We start from the raw sequence: 24,144 nt of genomic DNA, 5'->3' as shown, positions 1-24,144 counted from the left end.
ATCTTTGCACTTGAGTCTCCTATTCTATATTCCTTTCCTCAAGCTTAGCACCATCTAAATCCTTCACAAGGGAAAGATTGAGTTACTGGATATGGGTCGTTGGACGCGGAGGCTTGAAGTTGTAGAGTGGGGTTCTGGTGATGATGATGCCAGGATATGGCAACAAGATAAGGCTATCCGGTTTCTCTGTGGTGGCTTCTATTATTGTTGAGAACGCATTAATGGCGTTACCTCAACAGTCTTCTGCTAACTTCAAAGGAGAGAAATAGTTGCAGCCATGGCTTTGTGCACCCTCTATATGCTAACTTCCAGGACAACAAGGATATGACTCTCCAACAGTCCAACTTACCATGGAGAAATGAACTATTGCTCTCCACCGAGTCCATGAGTGAGCTGCGAACTGTACACAAGAACTCAGACACACAGACAGATGTTTGCTTGAATGTAGTTTGTGCAGTGAGAAAGATGACTTGAATTAGTGAGCTGCTTTTGTGAGTGACAATAAAGATAAACCAAAGCTACTCATCCTAAAGCTTTGATGCTTTGGTGAACTCTCTTTGGGTTTCAGTCACCTGCATATTTAAGGAACTAATCTGAAGATTGTGTTCTAACTACACAAGTACATGCACTGGTGTGGACTTGCATCAAGCAATAGATATTTTCCCTTTTGTTTGAAGAGAATATTATGCACTATGTTGTTGCAGTCCATGCAAGCATCCACCAGAGAGGATGACCTCACAGAGATATTGCAAATCAGTGACAAAAAGGATAAATTAATGAGCACATCACAAAAGGATTAGTTGGAGGTTGAGGTAAAATGTAAACAAGAACTAAGTGGAAGCATCCATTCCATGCTAAAGTACTTGTTTCCACTGTGTCTACCACTACCACTACCACCACCACCACCACCACCTGTCATCTATAAATAGCCCACATCTCAGCTTCTAATGTCTACACCAGAAACCTTACAGAAAGGAAGTGGAAGGATAAGATCAAAGGAGAGGAATGAGGCCTGCAAGCTTGTCAAGTATGAGTGCATCCAATCTGTGGCATACTCCAATTCCTTACCTCTTTGGAGGTCTTGCTGCAGCAATGATCCTTATAGCAGCTGCTCTCATCATACTAGCAATCTCACACTGGAGATCGTCTCGAGATCAGAACTCGCGGTCGCCGAGCCTACCGGAGAAGCCTGTGATTGTGCATTTAGACATGGAGCCAAAGTTCGTGGTCGTAATGGCTGGGGATAGCAAGCCTAGCTTTATAGCAAAGCCTTTCTCCTTGGTCCGGGATGCACCAAAGCCATCAATCCCACCAAGTTCTCTCAGCCAAGAGCCGTGATCATTGATGACTTATGTTGTTGCCCTACTGTTGATCTTTCCCTTCTCTTTTCTGCTTCTGTACTCCCTCTTAGTTTTGTCTCGGCAAAAGCCCAATTGAGTGTAAACTTTGAGTTGAGATCGCCAAAGAAAGATCTTTCATCTGCTATCTGCATGAGTTTTCCATTACATAAAAGCTTTGTTCATTGACCTACACAGTCTGTAGGTAAACCAAATTTTGATGCTTGGATTAATGAGCTTTTGTTTCTGGTCCTTCACAAATCTTTCCTGTTGCCATACTCTCAAGCTTGTCTTCTATGGTGACATGAACAAGATAGGTAATAACTCTATCTGATAGAAAATTATATTGTTGTAGAAATGTTACAATTTGTTCTTACATCCCAAACAATTTAATTTACATGAGATAAATTTCCATAAGACATCAGAACAATTATTTATCTGATGTCATGATTCTTAAGCATTAAGGTTCTTTTCCTGTATTTTTTTAACTTCATTATCTAGTTGAAGATTGATGTGATAAAGAACAAGACAAAAGTAGTAAAAATATATTAATTGCTTGCACCATGTTCCTTCTCTTTAATGAAAGAAAACTACTGAAAGCTTGGTTTCATAAAATTGTAAATCATGCATGTACGATTAGCTTGCTATAATTTTCACAGATGAAGAAATTAACCTATTAACCTTCACATATTCCTCAATATGTTACCTCCTACAGTTAAGAGAAAATGCCTGGAAATAACAATAGGCTTCAATCCAATGAAGTGTCTCATCTTGGAAGAACTTGTTTCATCCTTAGTGCTGATAGATTTTTATCAGTGGAATGATACCAGAAAAGCTCAGTATTAATTGCCAAAAGAGATGCCTAATCCAACTATAAGCAGCCAACAGAATTGTCCATGTATCATTTTTTATTGAGCAAAGAGATGTTCATATGTGAACAACAGCATCTTATGTATTACTTTTGTTTTTCTTATTACTGATTCTTTACATACAAAATAGAATATTAATCTTCTGTTAGAAGCTTAAAATCTTCTTAAGCGCATTTCGCATATCGATCCTTGCAATGTTTTAGTTTTACATTGACCGTCAATGTGCTAGCAAAATCATCTAGCTTATTCATCTGGGGTATGATATCGAAACTTTTATTATTGATCATATTTGATCTGATTGATGTAAGTTTAGATAGAATTTGAGTAATAAAGACAAACTTTAGAAGATAGAAGTTTTAGATTAAAGACCATTGAGACCGAACATATGACTACAAACATGACTCAGTTTATTGAACTAAATGCACAAAGTGATGAGACTACAGATGTTCCAAAAAGAAAGAAATAATACAAATGTGTAAGTTCACTTTTATCATCTGAGATGTTCACCAATTAACATGAACTACATCAATAAGGAAAATATCAGGATGTTGCAGTAATAAAAGAACTGCTTCTCAATTCACAAATAGAACAGAAAAAGTTGAGGAAGATGCAACTTTAGCTAGTTGAGTTGAGGTATCATAGAGAACCATAGAAGATCCATATTAACATGCAAGTGCCACTTCTAGTACAAGTTAAAAAGTTGTATCCAAAAACTTTGCATTGTCAATAGACTTGCAACAGTGGAGATTTTTGACCAGTTTGAGGTCTCATCTGTCTGCAGTTGAATCAAGTTACACTGGGATCTTCCCAACACCCAACACACCCTCAGGTCAAGATTGTTTGAAGACAACCTTTTAAAGAATGCCAATATAGCACATTTTCAAAAGTTGTATATATATATATATATATATATATATATATATATATATATATATATATATATATATATATATATATATATATATATATATATTCATATTCCAGATTCTGAAATGGGGTCAGAGTTGATTCAACTCTCAGTGTCAAATCCTCTGAAGATTTTCTTGTTATCTCAAGGCATCAAACTCCTAAACTGATTAAGCAACCACAAATCAACATCAGCTATGTATATTTCCCACCTGAATTTTATTATCTACAAAGTTCATAGTAAAAAAGAATACATCTATTTTACTGTTAACTCACTGACATGTAACTCAGTGAGAAGCCTTTGGATCACACCAGACATTTGTCATACATGGTGTTAGTAGTTATCAGTATGATGCAATGAAGCAGAGGACTCAAAATTGTAATAACAAGGTCAGATTCCTGGAAGATGCCATCACCATTTTCTTCCAAAATGATTATCTAATGTTTTGAGATGTAAATAGCTGTAGGCTACAATATGAATACATGCAGCACAAGAGCGGCTGCATCCTTCTCATAAATGTCACCTGTCGAATTCATCTTACTGACTACACTGATGCCCTCATCCTACACATAAAAATCCCTTGTCAACTCCTTTAACCAAATCCTCAAAAATTTAATTCCCTACTAGAAGATGCTTAATCGTTCCATGGATCATCCTCCATCCTCACTTCCGATGGTTCAAACCACATCCACCACTGTCACCTCTGAAGATCCAGATTCAGAGCTTCTTGCCTCCTGGTCAACTCCTTCTACCACTTAATTCTGATTCTGATCTCCTGATCTTCCGCTGAGATTGATCACCATCATCTCATATATCTTGTTTCCCAATTCAGCAGGGTTGTCAGGCCAAATCAAATCTGATCGTTAGGAACAAGCAAAAAGAAGCAGTAATTTTATGAAAACAAAAAATGTGAGGAAGCCAAGATGACTTACAGAGAGAATCCACGAGAAATCAGAGCAGTATCATACAATAAATCCACAGTTTTTTCGGATTGATGCTGCTTTGATCATTCTTCCATGCAGCCTGAAATATGATTATAGTTCAAGTGAACTGCAGAGGTACAAACAGTCTTTATGGAGGCAAAAAAGCAATTGATTGATTAATGTGTATTTTATAACAGCAGTGATAATATTACCTATCATCTGCTTTGGTGACTCTTAAGGAATACAGTACTGTGTAATAATTGACACCGCCAGCTGAAGCAATTTAATTTAAAAAAAAAACTATTTATCATCCAATACACTTCATGAAGCATGCAAACCACAGGTACTAAAAATATTAGTAAATCACTTTTCCAATTATTTAAAATCATCCAATTCACAGTGTTACATACTTATATATATATATATATATTCTAGCATGACCATCTAATTTCAGATATAATAATAATAAACAATAACAATAATAATCATAATCATAATAATCATCATTTTAACATATGCTTAAAAACTTGCAGCAAAAAATCAGGTCACACTCTGAGAATGCCAGTTCAGTTACCTATTCAGGAAGACACCATTCCAAATATAAAAGATAGGAAACTGAGGATCTTCTGGTCATGGATTACATGGAAAGTATGATCAGTACCAAGACTTGTACTGCAGCAGATCGAACCTCTTGGTTCAATAGTCCATTATCTCCTGCGCAAGGAAAATAGAACTTGTATAAGAAGGCACATATTCCTGCAGAAGGTAGCCGCAGAATGGATGATGACTGCATTTGAATTGGAACATTGTTGCTGGAAGCATCCTCAAAAAGAAAAACTGAGGAAATAATAGATTACCTCCTCTTAACAGTAGCAAAATCAATTTAACAAAAGAGGAATCCACAATGTCATCATATATACCCTGCAAACACTAAACAGGATTAATACTCTAACAAACAAGAAAGATGATAAAATGAGAAATTTTGTTTCAAAATAAGGATAGATACAAAAAAAAAAAAAAAGATTTCTCAAATAATTGAGAACTAGCCTTTATTTCTAGAAGAAATATGTATCTCAAAAACCCCCTGAAGCTGAGAATCCTGAAAATTCTCTCTTGTAACAAACATTTCAGTAATTAGTATGAAGTCCAAGTCAAGCTTGTACCTGCATTTTTTATTTAAAAAATACAAGAAGATCATGTGTTATTAAAGGTATAAGAAAGAGTGATATATGACAATGATAGAACAGAACAGAATAGAACAAAACAAAACAGGATGATGTACATCGAGAGCTAAGATCATAATTGAGAAAATATACCAAATTCCTACCTTGTTTATGAATTACTCGTAACGATTCTCATCTTGATCTAAGGCTAAGCAATAAGTGTCTAAAGAATATGATAATACATCTGAATACCTAATGTATGTTGTTTTTCTGACCCAGGGGCTTACCAATACTTTTCATGCATGGCTTGATACTGTGCCAACCTAGTTAGGTCAAAAATTGGCCTTGGCATTTGTCCACCAAGACAATAATGTTAAGTGCTTGTACCTCTCTAACATAAGATTTGCGCACTTGTGCCAACTGATAAGGCACTACCAACCAAGTACTAGATCTCACTGGGATTTCCATATCATCTATATCTTTTCTTATGCACATATGACTTTTATTAATCAAAACAATGGAGCTTATGCTCTATTTTTAAGGCTTTAAATTATGGCCTCTAAGGCATATACAACATCATCAAATACTTTGTCTACGATATTCTCTTGTAAAAGTATTCTCACTGTAGGTTTCTATTTCTGATAAAAGAGAAAAACCAAAAACTTGAATGAGGCAGGGCGATGCTGTAACTAAAGAGTAGCTAATAATATAAAATCATCTAGGGTGAATGGGTTATTTGACGAAACAAACGATTAAATTACGTTTTTAATTCTGTATCTTAATTTCCCATGAGACATTATATTTTTCTATATACTCGACCTAATACACAGAAACTGAGGCAAAGTGTATGATCCTGAAAAAATAGATCAATCCATCATATTAGTGTGTAATCATTTACAAGATAAAACAAAATATTGAATGAAGAAAGGTGCTAAAATCAATTGAAGTTATAAAAGAGACAGCAAAGTCCAATATCATGAGCTCTGCAATTCAGAAAGACAGTACCTTCAGTAAGCTAATGATGTCCAATGAGGCAAACTCATAAAAAATGTGTGATATAGTCCTGAGATGAACTATCTCATCCCCAGCACTTTGTCAAGTACTAGACAAACTCTGTAAACATTGTTGCTTTTGCAATAACCCTCCCTGCAAAATACCCTGACCAGCGAAGTGATTATAGAAACATTTATAACTAGACCTCTGCTCAATATTTCTTCAGCGAGGTTTAAAATTTCTCTCAGCTTTCCAGACTTCACCAGCCAGTTATTTAGACGAATAACCAGGTCAGGAAAGAACCCAAATCTCAAAGATCCAAGAAGGAGATCAATAGCATCCAAATAGTTCCCCTCACTGCAGAGAGTATCAATCATGATGCAGTATGTGAACTTATTTGGAGTAACATTTTCAGCTATCATATATGAATAAACTTTCCGCACATCATTTAACTCTTCCAACATGTAAAACTCATGTAACACAGTGTTAAAGGCGACAACATCAGCAACAAAACCCTTATTGTTGATAATGCATTTAACTTGCTGAAGCATCCCAGCTTTGCAAAGGCTTCGGATCACAATGGTAAATGTACAAGTGTCAGGATCAATCCCCTTCTTTAACATCTCGCTCAACAGCTTCAGAACAGTACCCAACTCACCTATCTCGAAAAACCTACTCATCAAGGTGTTATAGAAGAAGACATCTACATCCCATTCTAATTCAGAGCTCCTCTCCAACAAACATTTTGCCTCCCAAACCTTAGAATCTTGGCAGAGACAATCAAAAAGTATGTTGAGAGTATCTATTGTAGGATGCAATCCACTTGCCCGCATGACTTCTAACAGCTGAAATGCTTCGTCAAATTTACCTGCCTTACAAAGACCATTCATATAGATATTATAGGTAAACTCATTTGGCTTCCATCCTTTCTCCTCGCTCTCCTTCAAAACCTTCTCAACCTCGCCAAATTTCCCAGCCTGGCACAATGCCCCAATTAAGACACTATAAGTTACAACGTCTGGCTGACATCCAACACTCTCCATCACACCAACTAGTCTTTTGGCCTCCTCGATCCTACCTTCCGAGCAATAACACTGAACGATACAAGTGTAAGATTGGACGGTCGGCAGCAACTTGTCCTCCATCATTTGATCCAAAACACCCCAAGCCTCCTCTATTCTCCCTGCTCGGCAGAGCCCTGCTACGAGGGTCGAGTAGGTGATTGCGTCCGGTTGGCAGCCGGACCGGACCATGAAGCGGATGACCTCGTATGCCGAATCGATGAGGTTCGGGTAGAAAGACAACAACTTTATAAGAATGGTGTAGGAGGAAGTGGTAGGGGCGACACCTGATGCTATCATTTCGTCGAACAAGGCTTCGGCATGGCCGTGGCGGTTGGCGACAACGAGGGAGTTGAGTAGGGTATTGTAGCAGAGGGCGTTCGGAGTGCGGTGCGAGCGCCTGAGCTCGTGAAAGAGGCGGAGGACCTCGTCGGCGTCGCCGCAGCGGGAGAAGGATTTCATGAGAGCGTTGTAGGCGGATGGGCTGGGACGGGAGGGGCTGGAGCCGGGTGAGAGCAGAGGCGCGGCGATGCGGCGCCGGGCGGACTCGGCGACGGCGGCGCAGAAGGCGGAGAGCTTACCGTCGGAGGAAGACAGGGTCTTCTGGGCAGAGGGGGACGTGGTGGACGGGCGGTGGCCGCGGAGGGCAGGTGGGCGAGTGACGGTGCGACGGCGGGCACGGGAGGAGCGGGATGCTGCGGAAGGGGAAACGGAAATCCATGGCATGGGAAACGAAACACCGAAGACGGCGGCATGTAGAGACTTGCTGCGCTTTAGACCATGGCGAAGGTTTGGGACATAAGATGGCGAACCGGTGATTATAATGTGCAGCGGTGTCTTATGAAGCTGACCGGAATTCTAATTTGAAGTCGGTCGGATCCGACCCAATAGGATTGAAACTGATTATATTTGTATAATAATTTATGATATACGAAGCTTGACTAAGTATATCAAGATAAATAAAAAATAAAAAATAAAAAAATTAGGTGTTCCTCGCATAATGTCTATCAGCAAGATGCACAACCATGGGACCGACAAAAACCACCATTCTTTCCTTACACAAGGGTTATGAACAATAAATTCAACGAGGATCAGTGAAGTCTGCAAAGATAACAATAGCCTGTGTGTCTTATATTTTCTTACATAAGAGTTACGAACGAGACATGCAGGATGAGATTGACAGGGTCGATGAAGATAGGGTTATCAGGGTCTCGTACTCCTCGTTTCTCACGGTAGAGTTACAAGCCATGAGCAAGTAAGACAAAGGTAACACAGGATAGAGACGAGGATGGCTCCAACAAGGTTAATGATAAAAATAATTATTTATAAAAATTAATTTATAAGAATTATTTTAAAGTTGGGTGCTCTGAACAAAATTTACAAATGTAAATATTTTTTAAAAAATTCACCCATTAATTTATATTTACGGTATAGGAAGCTTAACGAAAAATCCAGAGAAATAAAAAAGAAAAAAAGACAAAAGAGAAAAATAGGGTGTCCTATGCAATACTATCTTTTGGGACGAGTCCCGTGTTCTTCTTCTGCCACTTGGTGGTTGCAGGGAGCAGAAAAATTAGGAGAAACCCGAGGAAAAAAATGAAAGCTTGCCCGCTTTGGATGCCGGCCTCCATGATGATGAGCTTCACCTCTCTTACTCCAAGGTAGGATTTCCTGTCTCTCGATTCTTCCTTCTCGTCCGGAATGTCTCCCTTTTCTTGCTCAGCTGTTGCTCGTTCCCTTTCTTTCTTTAAGTCTTTGTGCTGTCGACCTTTGGGTACGATGCCGAGAGCTGGGCTTGAAATTGGGGATCTTTCTTTGGGTCTCTCTCTTCTTTTCGCTTTGCTATGCACTGGTGTTACACGAACGCATCAAGTAATTCATCATGTTTATGCTGGAAAAGGTTCATCCAAATACAGTGAACTTTGGGAATTCTCTGATGTGTTTGAGTCGTGGATGCCCATTCCAATATGGCTAGCGAGCCCAACAAGTTTTGGTTTGAAGATTTAGAGGTCATTTCAGATGGATTGCCTTTTTTTGCTTCCTGGTAATTGGTTCTGTTAGTTATTTGGAATGGTTTAGGGGGTATCTTTTAGTTGAATAGGTTTGGGATGAATGGGATAAGCATGAGAAACACCACCCAATCCAAGCACAGTACCTTCATATGTCATATGTCCTTTTACCATATTTTGCAACTATACCATATGGGAATAACCCACTCGACAATCCACTCATCAATGAATAACCAGATTCACCCCTCTCCCCTGGTGAACTCTTCTCCATATGTGGCTCCATCCATCAACAATTGAATATCCATCCATCTTCCCTTTCGCTTGTGAGTCTTTGATCAAAGCTTCTTATACATCACATGCTATCAATTCAATCACATTGCCAACAACTTGGTAATGCAACCTTGATTCATCCATGCACCAAACCTCACACATATACCATCATTGCTGTTAGAGTAGCCAAATTATCACCTTGCTACATATACATCACACTTTGTCTTTTACACTAGCATCACACCTTAGGTCTCTCGAGACTGGCCATCTTCGTCTTCCTACTTGACAGTAACAACCACATCATTTGACTTAAATCATCTTAAGCCGGCATATCTAGCTAGCTCCTCTTGTTAGCCCAACTCAAATCATGGTTTCTGATACCACTTGTTGGGGAATATCCGAGCATAAACCACCTAATAGAAAAGGGCTTCTACACATCTAAGGAACACCATTGACCCAAAAGATTAACGCAATAAGTCATGTGTCTCATGGTCATTCCATTTCTCATATGGACTATCCACTTGCTAGTACATACTCAACAATGGCACTCGAATAAGTGTGAGATGTTGGATCAAACCATAGAAGAAGTTGGAGCTCTAGGACCATGGCCAATTTCTCTTAGGAGTAGCAGGAGGAAGTTTACTCTGGTGAAAGTTTCAGATATTCAGGTGGTAGTATTGTTTACTCATTGCTATGTGTTTTTCTGTAGCTTTTTGGCATTTCCTAGCCTTTCTGATTACGTATGCTTCTACATTCACTGGAACTTCCACTTGTGATAGTGAGTAATCTCGAACTCAATAATTTATACAATCGTCATTCTGATTACAAGGCATATATTAACTGAAGTTAATTTATTTGCAACTTCCCTTTGTTTCTGGTCATTATTGCTTCTCAGAAATCTGGGAGGATTGCTGGGTGGTTCACAGATACTAATATAAAAAAGGCTGATTCACTGGTCATGACTGCAATTTGATCAAGCGATTCAACTTACTATATGTCTTTAAAACTTATGAAATTAGGGCTGCTTTGGAAATGGTTTATGCAATCTTAACTGTCAATTGTATAAAATGTATGTACTCTTCATTCAATCATGTGTTAAAATGATATATGGACAGATGTGATGCAAGAGCAATTTGGGTGAAAAACTCATATGGAGGTCTCATCCCTCAGACATCATATAGAATATCAAGGAGGACATTTGTTGGAATTGGTGTTCTGGTTTATGCTAATCCTGCTTTTTCTTTACCACCAAAAGACGCAGAGGATTCTGAGACAATCAGGTAATATTAGGTAGCATTCGGAATATTATTCCAGTGAATTCATATGTCAAGGATCATATGATTCTTCATTTTTATACTTTAATACTCAGGTAAAACAGTAAACTATTTGTTTATTAATTGTGATTTCTGACTTCTTTAAACTGATTATATATATCTTATTCTGAAGTATCCAGGTATCGGAAGCTAGATGGTGGTGTGAAAATTCAAGGTAGTATTTCCACATAATTGTGTGTGTGTAGCTTCTGGATTGTTATCAGCATCAGGATGCTTGGATCATCTCTTTTTGTAGTTTGTGCCTACTAATGTTTTTTTCTCCATTTATAGATATCATTGAAGGGGAAGGACCAGAAGCGCATGAAGGAGATCTGGTTGAATTCAACTATGTTTGCCGACGTTCCAACGGATATTTCGTCCATAGGTAAATATTGGATTGATTATTCTACTTACTATGGCACATTTTCCAGGTCCAATGGGTTTTTTATAAGGTCTTAAATATTGATCATTCTCTGAAAATTATCCGGTAGATAGTAATTGGAACAATAAACAGAATAGTTATCTGACTGGTAAACATTTACTAGTATGTATTGTATGCCTCAGTGCACCAATACGAGATATAGGAATAATTGACTGTTGTGTTAATGTCGATCAACAAATTGATACTGGTATACAGATAATAGTATCAGAATGAATCAGTGCTGTGTGCTCGGTTTACAATGGTATTGAAACTATATATTTGAATTAGCTGTTTGTTTTTTAATCTACTCGTAGGATCATGAACATATACATTTTAGCACAAGGTTAAACCAACCTTGCTATCCTATCTCAGTTAGCAGACACGAAATTTTGTAGAACTTGATAGTATTGGATCTTTTGTTGTTCTCATACGCGGTCTTTAAGATATCCTCATTTGCAGTTTGTAAAAGACAGGAGAGAGGAGAAGTGGGAGGCTTTTTTAGGTCATTCTCCCTTCTTCTTGAAGACATTTCTTTTAAGTTGAAAAATCATTTTTACAGTATGGTTTGACAATTTGGGGATTGGATCCGTTCTGGCCCCCGGCCAGACCAGTACAAGTCCAGTGTCTCTATACCCAGAACGTGCCATGCATTTTTTTTGTAATTTGAGTATCCACGGTGTTTGGGAGGCATTTGTCTGTCTGTGTCACCAACCTGACAAGCTATCAGACCGATATGTATCATCTAGTACATGCCAGTCTAGAGAACCATGGTTTACACTTTCCAGTATCCCAAGAATCTAGAAATGGGGGATGTCACTGTTCCTCCATGCCTCATTATTTAACCTTATATTTTTCATCTGTCTTACCTAATTTAAATCAAAGTGCCTATTGAATTTGTAATGCTTTTGCAATGGAATATTAATATATCAGTTTGCATGTCTATGTGTACATTCAATCTAATACTCTGTCTAAAACCAATCTGTAGCACAGTGGACCAATTTAGTGGGGAGAGCAGACCTGTGGTGCTTCCTCTCGATGAAAAACAGGTTAATTTCCTTGAGTGTCATACCAATTGTTTTTCTTGAAATGAGATTACTATAGGTATGATTTACACTTACTTTTCAACCGTTTTCATTAGTATTTACATGTGTAAATCTATTATTTGATTCTGTGAAAGAATGATATCTCTCACCGTCTGTACAGATTATACAAGGCCTCAAAGATGTTATAGTTGGCATGAAGGCTGGAGGTGAGCAATTCATATTTTGAATTATGATAAAGATATTTACTTGATTATGTTGTATATCCCAATTGAATGGTCTCATGATCCTTGAAGTGAAAGTGCAAACCTTATCCCTACCCTCATAACATGAGTGGCCTTGGGCAAGGCCTACAGGGACACAAAGACAACTGTTGTGACGTGCATACAAACGTGGGTTGCAGATTGCAGCATTCATCTACTGAAAACTGCTCTTACGATATATAGGAATGGATTTTTAAACTTTGGGTGACGTTGACAAAGATTATGGCTCAATTGCACAATACAAAATGTTGTCTGTCCTTGATCAATAGTATAGTAAACATACAACTGTGCTTGTGGAATTTTCTAGACCTTTTCTCTAAATCAGTCTGGTCTGTCTTTTTGCTATGTTGAAATTTATGTGGAGTTTTTTTTTTTTCAGGAAAGCGGAGAGCTCTAATCCCTCCTGATGTGGGATATGTCAATGAGAACCTGAAACCGATCCCAGATGAGGTATGTTTTCTCCTTTGTCTTCTCTTGACTAGTTAAAGTAGCTTCACATCTATGTAGGCATGGACTATATAAGATTTAAGGATTAAGTCATTAATCTGTAACCAACTGAATCACAGAAAACACTTTTTCTCAGATGCCAATCATTATTCTTTAATAATCATACATATTTCATGTTGCAGTTTGGTCCGCGGAGGAGTCTGCTTTCTCATGCGAATGAGCCACTGGTTTTTGAGGTTCAGCTATTGAAGGTGCTCTGATTCCCTAGCATTCGATGGCTGTTCCAGAAACTTCTAACAACTTCTAACATCGCCGAGGCCTACTTGTTCTTTCTGATCCTTTTGCTGAAGAAGTTGGAGTAATTATAGGTGTTGTGAGGGGATCCTCTCTCGTATTCTCCAAGAAAATTGTTAAGATTGTATCAGTCTTCAACTGGTTGCATTTCTCAACAATGAACTATCACAAAAATATACCACCATACTATTCAAAAGTTTGCTTGCTCTGATCAGATCAGCTGTTTGTTCATACTTTTTTGCAGTTATATACGAAGAAACAAATCACAGGAAGGAAAGCATGCAAGGTAATGCAAATACCCATTCTAATTGCAAGGACCTAGAGGTTTCCCAGAAGAATACATAGAAAGAGAATGGCTAGTCCTAATTGCACTCTGCTTTAGATCACTGATGCACCTGCTTCATCATGACTAGTCCTAATTGGTAATTCAGCAGAGATGGACTGATGTATCAAGAATCAAATGAGAGGTGTGTGATCAGTATGGCATAGAGATAAGAAATCTATCTTGATCACATGTTCCCTTTTGCTTTGTACCTACACAATGAATTGGGTTATTTGGGAATGAAATAAATAAAAAAATGTTTTCATACAAAAGAGAAAGAAACTTATCCCAAATTGTTTGGGTGATGCAAATTATCAAAGTGAATGGTTTTGAGACTCCTTTTAATGGGTTTAATCTTAATGATCACCTTAAAGTTATTTTTGATAATTTTCTCAATTACCACAAATTCAAAGGATTAAGATGGAGGGTTCTTAGATAAATTATAAATAAAGTTATAAAGAAAATGATAAAATTATAAATAACATATTATAATAGATTAAAAATAATAATAATAATTATATCATTTATATCTAAAGCAATAAAAAGAATCAAATCTAGTAATAAACTTGTAAGCAACGTACATAGCTTATATCTACACCAAGTTATTTTTGTTTTAGAATTTTAATTACATCTCCAAAAAACTAAAATTCACCCTTTTCTTGAATCAATCTAGAAGCTAAAGTGGATAAAGATCAAATAAATAATCTTAAATATCGGTGTGATAGTTATTAAGGTTCAAAAATGAGAGTTATGGTTCAAAAATTTATTTCGAAGATGTTATTTTTTTTTATTACAAGGATAAATGATAAAAATAGGATTCAAACACGAAATCTTATAATAATCGTCAAAAATTCTATCAGTTAAAGCTAGTCAACATATATAGAAGGAAGATAATAAGATGTTGACTAACTTAGCTACTTTATCAAATCATCATAAGATTCACATTTATCGCTTATCATTTACTAATAAATAAATAAATAAAAATATTAATTATATATTTTTAAGGATATTTTAAGTGTTTAAAAGCTGAAAATATACAATTTTTTTCTAGATAAATCACCAAGCCAAATAATAAACCAAAGAAGGTATTATTTGTCCTAAATAAATAACTTCTATTTTTTTTACCCTCCCAAAGAAAATACATTGCAGTGGTAATATATAATGGAAGGTAAAGGAAAAGTTAATATTTGGTGGTCTTCACGCGAGTTGATAAGTAGTTGGCCGGTCTTCCCTAATGGTCATACCATCAACCAACCATGATCGGAGACGAAGCAGCTCCGACACAGCGTTTTTATGCGATTCGTGTCGATCGGCAGAAGATTTATCGCGGTACTGTCTCTCGAATCGCTCAAAGTGAGATCTTTGGGGAGGGAAATTGAGGGCTGAAGCTGCAAAATTTTCGTCTTTTCCACAGATTGTAGGTTTTCTGGAGGAAGTAGACGATGCTTGGTAGGCTATTTGGAAAGCCCAAGGAGCAGCCGAATGCGTTGGCTACGCTGGATAAACTGAATGAGGTACTTTTAATTTGCCCTTCATGGCTGGTCATCGATGATTATTTGTTTGAAGAGTGATGCTCGCTAGATGGTGGATTTAACTTCATGTAGTATGTCATTTTGTTGGATTTCATCCGTGGGTAGATTTTTCGTAGTAGATAATAAACTGTGCCATGTTGAATGGGAGTAAGGATTGATGCAGATAAATGAAAAAGAATTAGAAGCAACCCTAATCATATCCTATAAATTAGAAAGATGTATTCACTGGCAAGTCAAGGATCCTTCCAAGAAGAAGAAACAAGTGAAGCTGTGATGAATTAGAAAGAAGAAAGATTTTCTTTTAGCTACTGAAAGGAGAAGGGAGGCTTGTTATTACATAAACTAGGAGGCAAAAGGAGATGGTCGATGTCCCACTTTCCTGCTCATGAGGGCTACACTGGCCAAACCTGTGTTTGTGGCTGATTCATCAGCGCTTGGGATGCTCTATTAATCCTTTAATCATCCTGTTATAATTTCTTAGTATGAACTTGCAAGAGAAGGCTTGCTGGAAAAGTTTGAACTTTTGTTGTTGGCTTTGAATATCTTCGTTATTTGTGTTTTATTTTAAGCGTGTGTGACAAGAGAGCAGTTCTTCAGAATATTCTTTTATTTTAATCTTGTGCTACAAGATAGCAATACAAATTTAATCAGCGAACTATGCTATTTATTGAACATAACATCTACAAATGCAGTAGCATTATAGTGCATGAAGCATGACTGTAGGATGAAAAGGAGTTAGGGGTACGTTTTGCTAATAACACTAGTTTGAGCAATCCAATGTAAAAGTTCCATCATTTTGTGTTTTCAACTTTGTTATATTCACAGATTTGTATGTTAGATGCATGAAACAAGAAGAGATAGTTTGTCACATCAATTTGCATGAGTTTATGCATTTTCCCTTCCAGATTTGGTTATTTATTGTGACTTGTAAAATATAAATTATTTTAGTTGCTCCGATACATGACCTCTTCCTTCCTGGTGTTATACATAATTCAGACACTTGAGATGCTAGAGAAAAAAGAGAAAGTTCTTCTGAAGAAGATGGCCACTGAGGTTGAGAAGGCCAAGGAATTTACCAAAGTAAAGAACAAGAGAGGTAGCTATTACAACTTGCTATTGGATTTCACATGTGGGTTACTTACTTATGTTAGTTGTCCATGATTCTAATGGTGCTAAATTGGAAGAATGATCTATCTAGTTATGGCTTTCCTTGAAACCAGAACCATTATGGAAATGTTGCTTAGAAATCAAAAGTTGTCTCTTAAGTTATTTCCAGGATATTATGTGTACATCTTCATGCATATTACTGCTGCTCTGCTACTAGTCTTAAAGTTAATGTTTGTTACATAACTGATGTTATAGACATTGTTTTGTGAAACTGGGTGTGTTACTATATGACCATTTTTATGTTGCTTCCATTCGTCAAGGTCTGATAGGTATCTTTTTTGTATGAGTTGAAAAAGTATTATATTGATCAATACATGCAGCGCATGCTTTGAACTTCTAGAGGTGTGGTTCTATATCATCTTGATGATTTAGACTTGATTCAGTTTTGATATTTTCATTTGTACTGTAACCCGATTGCTATTTATTATATTGTGAATTTATCAATGGAAAGTTGATGTAAATGAGCTCGTGTGTCTTCCAGAAGTTTCCTATGAAAGATTTTTTTTATATGTTATTTAGCTACCGCACATGCATCTTCTCATCAATTTTAGCAGTGTTGATGTATTTCATAATACATTTTTGTAATATATTTAGAGAATAACTTGTAAAAACAATCATATGTTTGTAAACATAATTGTTGAAAATCTTTATTTTGTACATCGTAGCTGCTATACAATGCTTGAAAAGGAAAAGGCTATATGAACAAGAAGTTGAGCAGCTTGGGAACTTCCAGTTGCGGATTCATGATCAGGTTGTTCTTTTTTCCAATTAAAGATGGCATTTCCTGAGTGTCTCACAAGCAAAGTTTATGATAGTTTGTTTTTGTGGGTTTGATTTTTGTCAGATGATAATGTTGGAAGGTGCAAAAGCTACAACAGCGACTGTTGATGCGATGAGAGTTGGAACTGCAGCTCTGAAGGCTCTGCAGAAGGCAACGTGAGTGCATATGATGTTTACCTGGAATATATGTTGACTGGACATGTCATATTATGTTTTCCTGCATAGATTCCTATCATTACTGCTTTGGTAGATTGGAGCATGTCTTATCTGTTGCATATGTTTTTATGTCACTCCTTTCCTGTGTTAAATTTGATCACTATTTGTTCTGCTCCGAACTGTAGCTCTGTGATTCTGACATGTTAATTCTGAGAAGAAATGTGTAGCTAATTGATATTGCTTTCTGTTACAGTAATATTGACGATGTTGACAAGACACTGAGTGAAATTAATGAGCAGACTGAAAACATGAAACAGATTCAGGAAGCATTATCTGCTCCAGTTGGACCTGCGACTGACTTTGATGAAGTATTCATCCTTCAAACTATGTCCATTTTACAACTTCTTTTTGCTGTCCTGCATGATGATTTATAAATCATATTGGGATTCAGGATGAACTGGAAGCAGAACTTGAAGAATTGGAGGGTGCTGAGTTGGAAGAGCAGCTGCTTCAGCCAGCTACAACTGCTCCTCTTCCTCCAGTGCATGTTCCTGCCTCTCCATCTCCAACTAGGCCTGCTGACCAGAAAAATACTACTGAAGAAGATGAACTTGCAACATTACAAGCTGAGATGGCAATGTAGGACGAATGTGTGTATGTCGAAAAGATAAAGACTTTGCAATTCATGGTGATAAAATTGTTTGATGGAACTCTTCTAGAAAATCTACTCATGGAAAACGTATAGTAAGTCCATGTTCAACTGAGGAGCCTGTGAAAATAGACAAATCTTTTTTCTTCTTTGCCTATCTTAGTATTTTCAGTAGATAGTGACAACTTAGTTTGCTTCTAATGTACACTGTACTTGGCATGCTTAGTTTTGTTTACACACCAGGGCATGGGTCTGACTGGTTGATAAACTTTGAGCAATTTTTGAAATGTTACAGATGCTAAATCCTATTTCAATGAACTTGATTGTGGACTTTGGATGTGGGTGCATAATACATTCTCTCTTGGGGTTTTTATAGATTGCACTTTGCATTTTGCACTTAGCAGTTTCTAGATTTGGCACACGATAAAAAATGTAATTTTTTTATCCTTATAGTGTGTGTTTATCTTGTGTTATTGAGCCAAGTAAAATATGGACACAAATTATTACTACTGTAAGATATGCTTTTCTGTTTGGAGAAAGCTACTGGCTTGTTGTGGCATCTGAAAGTCTTTTACTTCTTCTGCTACTACAGTTAATTGCTTTTCTACAATTGTGTCTATTTTTCTAAAAGAAGTCTCTTGAAAAGGAACAATTAAGATGCCATTTAGAGTTAAGATTTACCTTGCATTTTTCTCTTACATGCATGTTAATTACTACTTTCCAGAGTGATATTTCTTCCTTCTTTACTTTATTTTTTGTAACACCCAAAATTAATCCCGAATTGGAGGCAGAAGAAGATTTGAGTTGAATGTTATAGGATTAAATGGATCTACTATCATCGATTTAAGTTTAAGCATTTTAGATCAATGTGTTTAGATTCGTCAAGTTAATGCTCATCAGACTATATTGTTACAAGAAGTAGTAACCTTACATACATCATACGACGGTTTGATTCCAAGTTATATTAATCTCGCGTTATTTGTTTAGACTTACTAAATTAATCTCATCGAGTTAATAAGTTTGTTGTCCTAACGATAATTTTGTCATTCAAAAAGTTTGAGTTACATCTTAGATCAGACTTTTTAAAAATGATCTGTTGTTCTATAATAGTGGTGTCTATATTCCCTTGATAATTTGTCTTTCAGTGTATAAGTTTCAGCTGTTGATGAGCAGAAAGAAACAGGCTTCTGGTCTTCATATCATCATCTAATAAAAGGTCCTTCCTTGCAGAAAATTATATCAATTTTTAATCAGATATCTGGTGATGCACATAAATGTCATCCTATTCTTATAGAAGAAAATAATGTGCACAGGGATGACAGTGATGAATGTTTTTGGCTTCCTTGGGCAGTCTGTGGTAGCATTTAATGACACATTCATCCTTCACTGTACTTCTGCGGGAGATTTCCCCACCTGATTAGGCCCTGCAAGCTCTCTATAGTGATTTCTTCTGTAGTGTCACTCCTAGATTGATGATTGTTCTCAGACATCTTGGAGCTTAGGTTGGATGTGTGGATAGAGAATAACAGCCAACATTGTTGCAGAACAGATTATATTTGTCCTGTTGTAGTTGTAGTCTGATATCACTCACTTAAGGACAGACAAGTTTTTCATTCATGACATTTAACAAAAAGGCCTATGAGACCTTAAAAATTACAACCCAATCAACTGGCATATTTCTAGCAGGAATAATGAGAAAAATGTGGATGAAGGGTGAGGGGATGTGTAATACTCCTGCACTAATTCTCGACCGTGATTTGTACTGAGTTGATAAGTTAGATATTTAAGTTAAGATCCAATTTAACTCCTTTGATTTTGGTTATAGATCTCTTAAGCTCTTATAGTTTACTCATGTCTAAAATAACTCATATATTTTTAAAAATATAACATATAAGTATTTTTTATTAAATCTAAGTTAATAGACGTTAGACTCTATTTACATTGTATGCTGACTCATAATAAATCATTAATATAATAACATATATAATTTATAATTAAAGTTCATTTTAACCCCTATAATTAACAGACGTTAAGTTTAAAAATACTAAAATATCTATCAATAGCGGGAAGGAACACCATCGTGGAAGCAACAACGGCTCACAAGGCGTCAGAAGCTCCGGAGCTTGTCATCAGCATAGGAGAGGCTACTGCATGCGATGCTCTACTAGGTAATAGCGGCTTGATGTTGCTACTAGTGATTGTTTCTATGATGATGTCTCAAGAAAACCCGTGAAGAAAAATCCACTATGACGATAGCATAGGCCCAAATGGGCTTGAGACTTGTGAATTAGAAAATTTTGATCCGTACCAAGAAAAATCTGCTATGGCAAAGGCACAGACATAAATGAGCCAAAGATGCATGAGTTGGGTTTTGGTAAATCCGTCATGGCAACATAGGCACAAATGCGTTCGAGATACGTGAATTGAGAAAACTCAACCCAAAATCCACTATAACAAGGTACAAAACCAAATACACTCGAGACACATAAGCCGAAAACTCGACCCGTGTAAAAAGAAATCTGCTACAGTGGAGACGCAAGACCAAATGCGCCCGAGACGTATATGTTGGGAAAACCCGACCCACATCAAGAAAAATTCATCATGACAAAGACGTAGGACAAAATATGTTTAAGGTGTACAAGTCAGAGAAATCTGACCTACACGAAGTGAAATTCGTTATCGCAAAAACATAGGGCCAACATACCCAAGACACTTGAATCAAGAAAATCCGACCTATAAGATGAGATCCCTAATCATATGAACTAAATGGCATGCTTCGAACCCATCTCGTAAGAGCTCCGCAATATACCTTTGGGGAGGAGACAAATGATAAAAAATCTATTGTTAGCCAACATATGGTTGTCATGTGAGATCCAAATCACCGTCCACCCATGTGCCTACATGGATGAAGATTTAAAACAAGAAAACACAAGCTTCCTTCTCGTTCATTATGATAAGGAAGGTAATTAAAAACTTCCTTATTTTTCTTTATAACAAGAAAGACAATCCCAAACTTTCTTCTCATTTGTATAAAAATATATTTTAAATAAGGGGAGGCTCTCTTTTTTCAAACTATTCAAACTCACATTTGGGAACATCGGATTACTAACTTGAACTTCAGAGGGATCGGATCGAGAAACCTCTCCCGACCTCGATCTTCATGAAGGCAGATCCTCGAAAGTGCAATATTTTCATCTTGGATAATCTTACGCACATGTTTAAACTATATCAAGCTAACCAACACGTCAACAAGATTCTTCTGACAATAAATTTACGCTAAGGTAGCATTGATGTTAATTTTTTCCTTAATAATTTCTATGTAAAAAAATTTCCTTGGATACAATTTTATTTCTAAATTCAAATTTTGGTGTGCATGAAACTAAACAATTCATTTTCTGAAAGTGATACTTCCCATTGGCAACAATTCAAGATTAATTTGTTGCACATCAAAGGAGACATCGGAGCATAGTCTCACGGCATTGTGTCGTTCCTCTCATTCAGTGTTTTGTACCACTGGAATCCATCCCTAGGAGCTAACGCATTAGCTACCCTCCAAGTTTCCGATTGAATGCTGTGGACCAGACTTGATCGACGCTTACCTAAGCAAATGCAATAAAGAAGATAAACACTTCACTATATTTTTATGGATATACCATTAAGTACATCTGGATTCAATCTCTTTGCCACATGCCGTCATCGAAGTTCCCATCTGATGCGTTATACATCCATTTCTTTGCCAACTTTGCTTAGGGTTGAAGAGACCTATCCTTCTTCTGATCCCATGCAGAACACTCAATCCAATGAACTCAGGCCATTATTATTCATTCATGATGTATACTAGCTCTTCACAACCCTAACTTCAAGGGCTCTTCCCTTCTCTCTCTAAATCTCTCCACAGTTCTGTGTGCCCATTGCATGTGGATGATGCTTCCCGCTGAATCCATCACTTACTGCAGGTTAATTATCACCAATCCCGAAGTCACCTTGTCTCTCCATTGTTTTGTCTTCCATTTATTTGCTCAACAACATTGATATCTGTCCATTAACTTACAGCAAGAGCTTACTTCCATGTGATCTGCAGGAGAAGCGGAGTAAAACAAGCTGTTTTGCTGCTTCATATCTGAGTTACCCAATGGCTGGATGACTTATCCTTGGCCTGTATACAAAGTAACCCTAGCTATCCTTCCATTTTCTACTCTGAACACCCACCATTGCATGAGCTTGCCAAGCTTCTGCACGTTAGGAATGGTTCCAATCTAAGCAACTTTGAGGTGCTATATAACTTGACGATGAATGAGCCAACTGTGTCAGCTCAAGCGGATTCTCCAGCAAGTCATTTCAGAAAGCTTTTTGGACTGAATCATTCTGCATGTTTCAGATTTCTTTCTCTAAATAAAAAAATCTAAATTTTGACGGAAATACACACGGCCGTACATGACCGAACACCCAAAAATCAAGTTTAGAAGGTCAACCTCTGGTCGAAGTATGAACTATTTTGGTGGCATGAGCAAAAAGGACTAACCAATTGAAAATAATATTCCTTTATATCCAATAAAAGAAGATATTAGCATTTGTGTATCTCGAATCAAGCTCAAAATTCTCTTGAGGAGGAGGAGGAGGAGTCTACCAGATAATGAGTCTGAATCATTCATTCAAAAACATTTAAGCTCATATTAATACTTAAAGCTAAGTTAGACCTTTGTCCACTTCCGACTTTGACTAAGTTAGACCTTTGCTCACACAGACCAACAACTAAGGCATGTTGTTGACAAAGGCAGATGAAGCACAGGCCCTCCTTGTACACTGTTGCTTTCAGTAAACAGATCTCCACAGTAACGCTTGTCGACATTATTCTGGTGCCCACAACATGAGGAATTGTGCAGCCATGGCACTGTGGGCGTGGCCAGTGGTAGGTGGCCACTGCACGGAGAGAGAGACAGAGAGTGTGTCTGCTTTGCATTGCCGCACTCTGACAAGCTTTCCATACACGTAATGTTCACGAGGGGATGACGTGGAGAGATCAGAGCGTAGAGTAGAGGAGCTCTTTGTCCAGCGAATGGGAGATCCGACAGTCCTACCCAGAAACAATAGAGACGAAGAACAGATAGAAGAGGGAAAACTTCTCATGCGTTTGATCTGATTCATTTGCTGCATGATGAAGAACATGAAGTACGTACGTTCGCCATCAACAAAGCTCTTGTTGTGGTTCTTGAAGTCTTTACGTGCAGCTTTCTTGGAATTCTGCGATCATTGTTTGCCAAACAAAAATAGAGACCTCATACTTAGATTATTCATGTTCTTATAAGCAGGCAGCCACACCACCATTAATCTTGTTCCTGACTTACCACAAAAACCTACTACTCGATGATTGAGTCCATATACTATTTTCTTCTAATTATACATTGGAATGGTACTTTAGACACTCAAAAAAGGGATAGAGCAGGAAAAACACAAAAGGTGGCATTGATCATGGGCAGTGGGGTCCTCCTTCAAGGTGAAAGGGATGTTTGACATGACCAAGGGTGGGTCCCTTTTGAAGCCCTTTTTATTGTGTGTGGGGGGGTATAGAAATGCATTTTTCTTTTTTGATATAGTCGTATTCTCTAATTACAAGGATAATGTGTGTCAAATGACATCATTAGAACATAATCGACTTCCTCAAATCCCTCACAGATCAATCGTTTGTATATTACTTCTTTAATGACATACGTTCAGTTCTCATGCAAAACGAGATGTGGATTATATATACTTATTTATATTCATTAATAGTCGTCATCAGATATACTTAATGCGAAACGACACGTAGTGGATCAAAATAGATTATTGCTTGTAGCCATTATATTTACTTATTTTCTTTATATATATATATATATATATATATATATATATTATCTATGGACATTTTTAATTGGGGACGATAAAAATGTATTAAATGGCTAACAGAATTCAACATCAAGTAGCCACCTTTTTCGATCCTAACAAACCAAAAACAACATGCGAAAATTGTTCTTAACCTATTCAATCGCCACATTATTCTGAATCGAATCGTTTTGATTGGATTGAACTCCAAAATGATGTATGATTGACTCGACTCGAACCGGATTCATAATCCTTGATTTTTTATCGTAATTATGAACCTAATTGTCACAATTGGCCGATTCAAATCGGGAATTAGGCTTCAGAGATGCACAATTTGATTCGTGTTAGGTTCCGATTGAATTTTTCCGA

The 24,144-nt window shown here is 37.1% G+C and overlaps 2 protein-coding genes and 1 pseudogene across 3 annotated transcripts; 2 read left to right on the top strand and 1 right to left on the bottom strand.

Annotated features, from left to right (window-relative positions):
* Window positions 1-5,154: 5,154 nt before the first annotated feature.
* LOC135609509 (pentatricopeptide repeat-containing protein At5g64320, mitochondrial-like) lies at window positions 5,155-8,066 on the bottom strand (annotated as a pseudogene).
* Window positions 8,067-8,759: 693 nt separating this feature from the next.
* On the top strand, window positions 8,760-13,524 carry LOC135581781 (peptidyl-prolyl cis-trans isomerase FKBP16-1, chloroplastic-like). 2 transcript variants are annotated; one of them, XM_065102849.1, is made up of 8 exons: window positions 8,760-8,914; window positions 10,648-10,812; window positions 10,986-11,020; window positions 11,137-11,230; window positions 12,252-12,312; window positions 12,470-12,515; window positions 12,949-13,019; window positions 13,199-13,524. In XM_065102849.1, the coding sequence occupies exons 1-8, from the start codon at window positions 8,850-8,852 to the stop codon at window positions 13,274-13,276; spliced, it is 615 nt and encodes a 204-aa protein (XP_064958921.1). In that variant the 5' UTR covers window positions 8,760-8,849; the 3' UTR covers window positions 13,277-13,524. The 2 variants fall into 2 exon arrangements, with proteins under 2 accessions (XP_064958921.1, XP_064958922.1); XM_065102850.1 differs by having other exon boundaries at window positions 8,779-8,914; window positions 10,979-11,020.
* Window positions 13,525-14,832: 1,308 nt separating this feature from the next.
* On the top strand, window positions 14,833-18,158 carry LOC135608907 (vacuolar protein sorting-associated protein 32 homolog 2-like). The gene is made up of 7 exons (XM_065101968.1): window positions 14,833-14,961; window positions 15,047-15,146; window positions 16,161-16,260; window positions 16,997-17,082; window positions 17,176-17,267; window positions 17,521-17,635; window positions 17,719-18,158. The coding sequence occupies exons 2-7, from the start codon at window positions 15,075-15,077 to the stop codon at window positions 17,908-17,910; spliced, it is 657 nt and encodes a 218-aa protein (XP_064958040.1). The 5' UTR covers window positions 14,833-14,961; window positions 15,047-15,074; the 3' UTR covers window positions 17,911-18,158.
* The last annotated feature ends 5,986 nt before the right edge of the window (window positions 18,159-24,144 follow it).

The sequence above is a fragment of the Musa acuminata genome, chromosome BXJ2-4 (genome assembly GCF_036884655.1).
Source record: "Musa acuminata AAA Group cultivar baxijiao chromosome BXJ2-4, Cavendish_Baxijiao_AAA, whole genome shotgun sequence".
Lineage (NCBI taxonomy): Eukaryota > Viridiplantae > Streptophyta > Magnoliopsida > Zingiberales > Musaceae > Musa > Musa acuminata.
The sequence above is the reverse complement of the archived record's forward strand: the minus strand, read 5'-3'. Positions and strand labels throughout refer to the sequence as shown.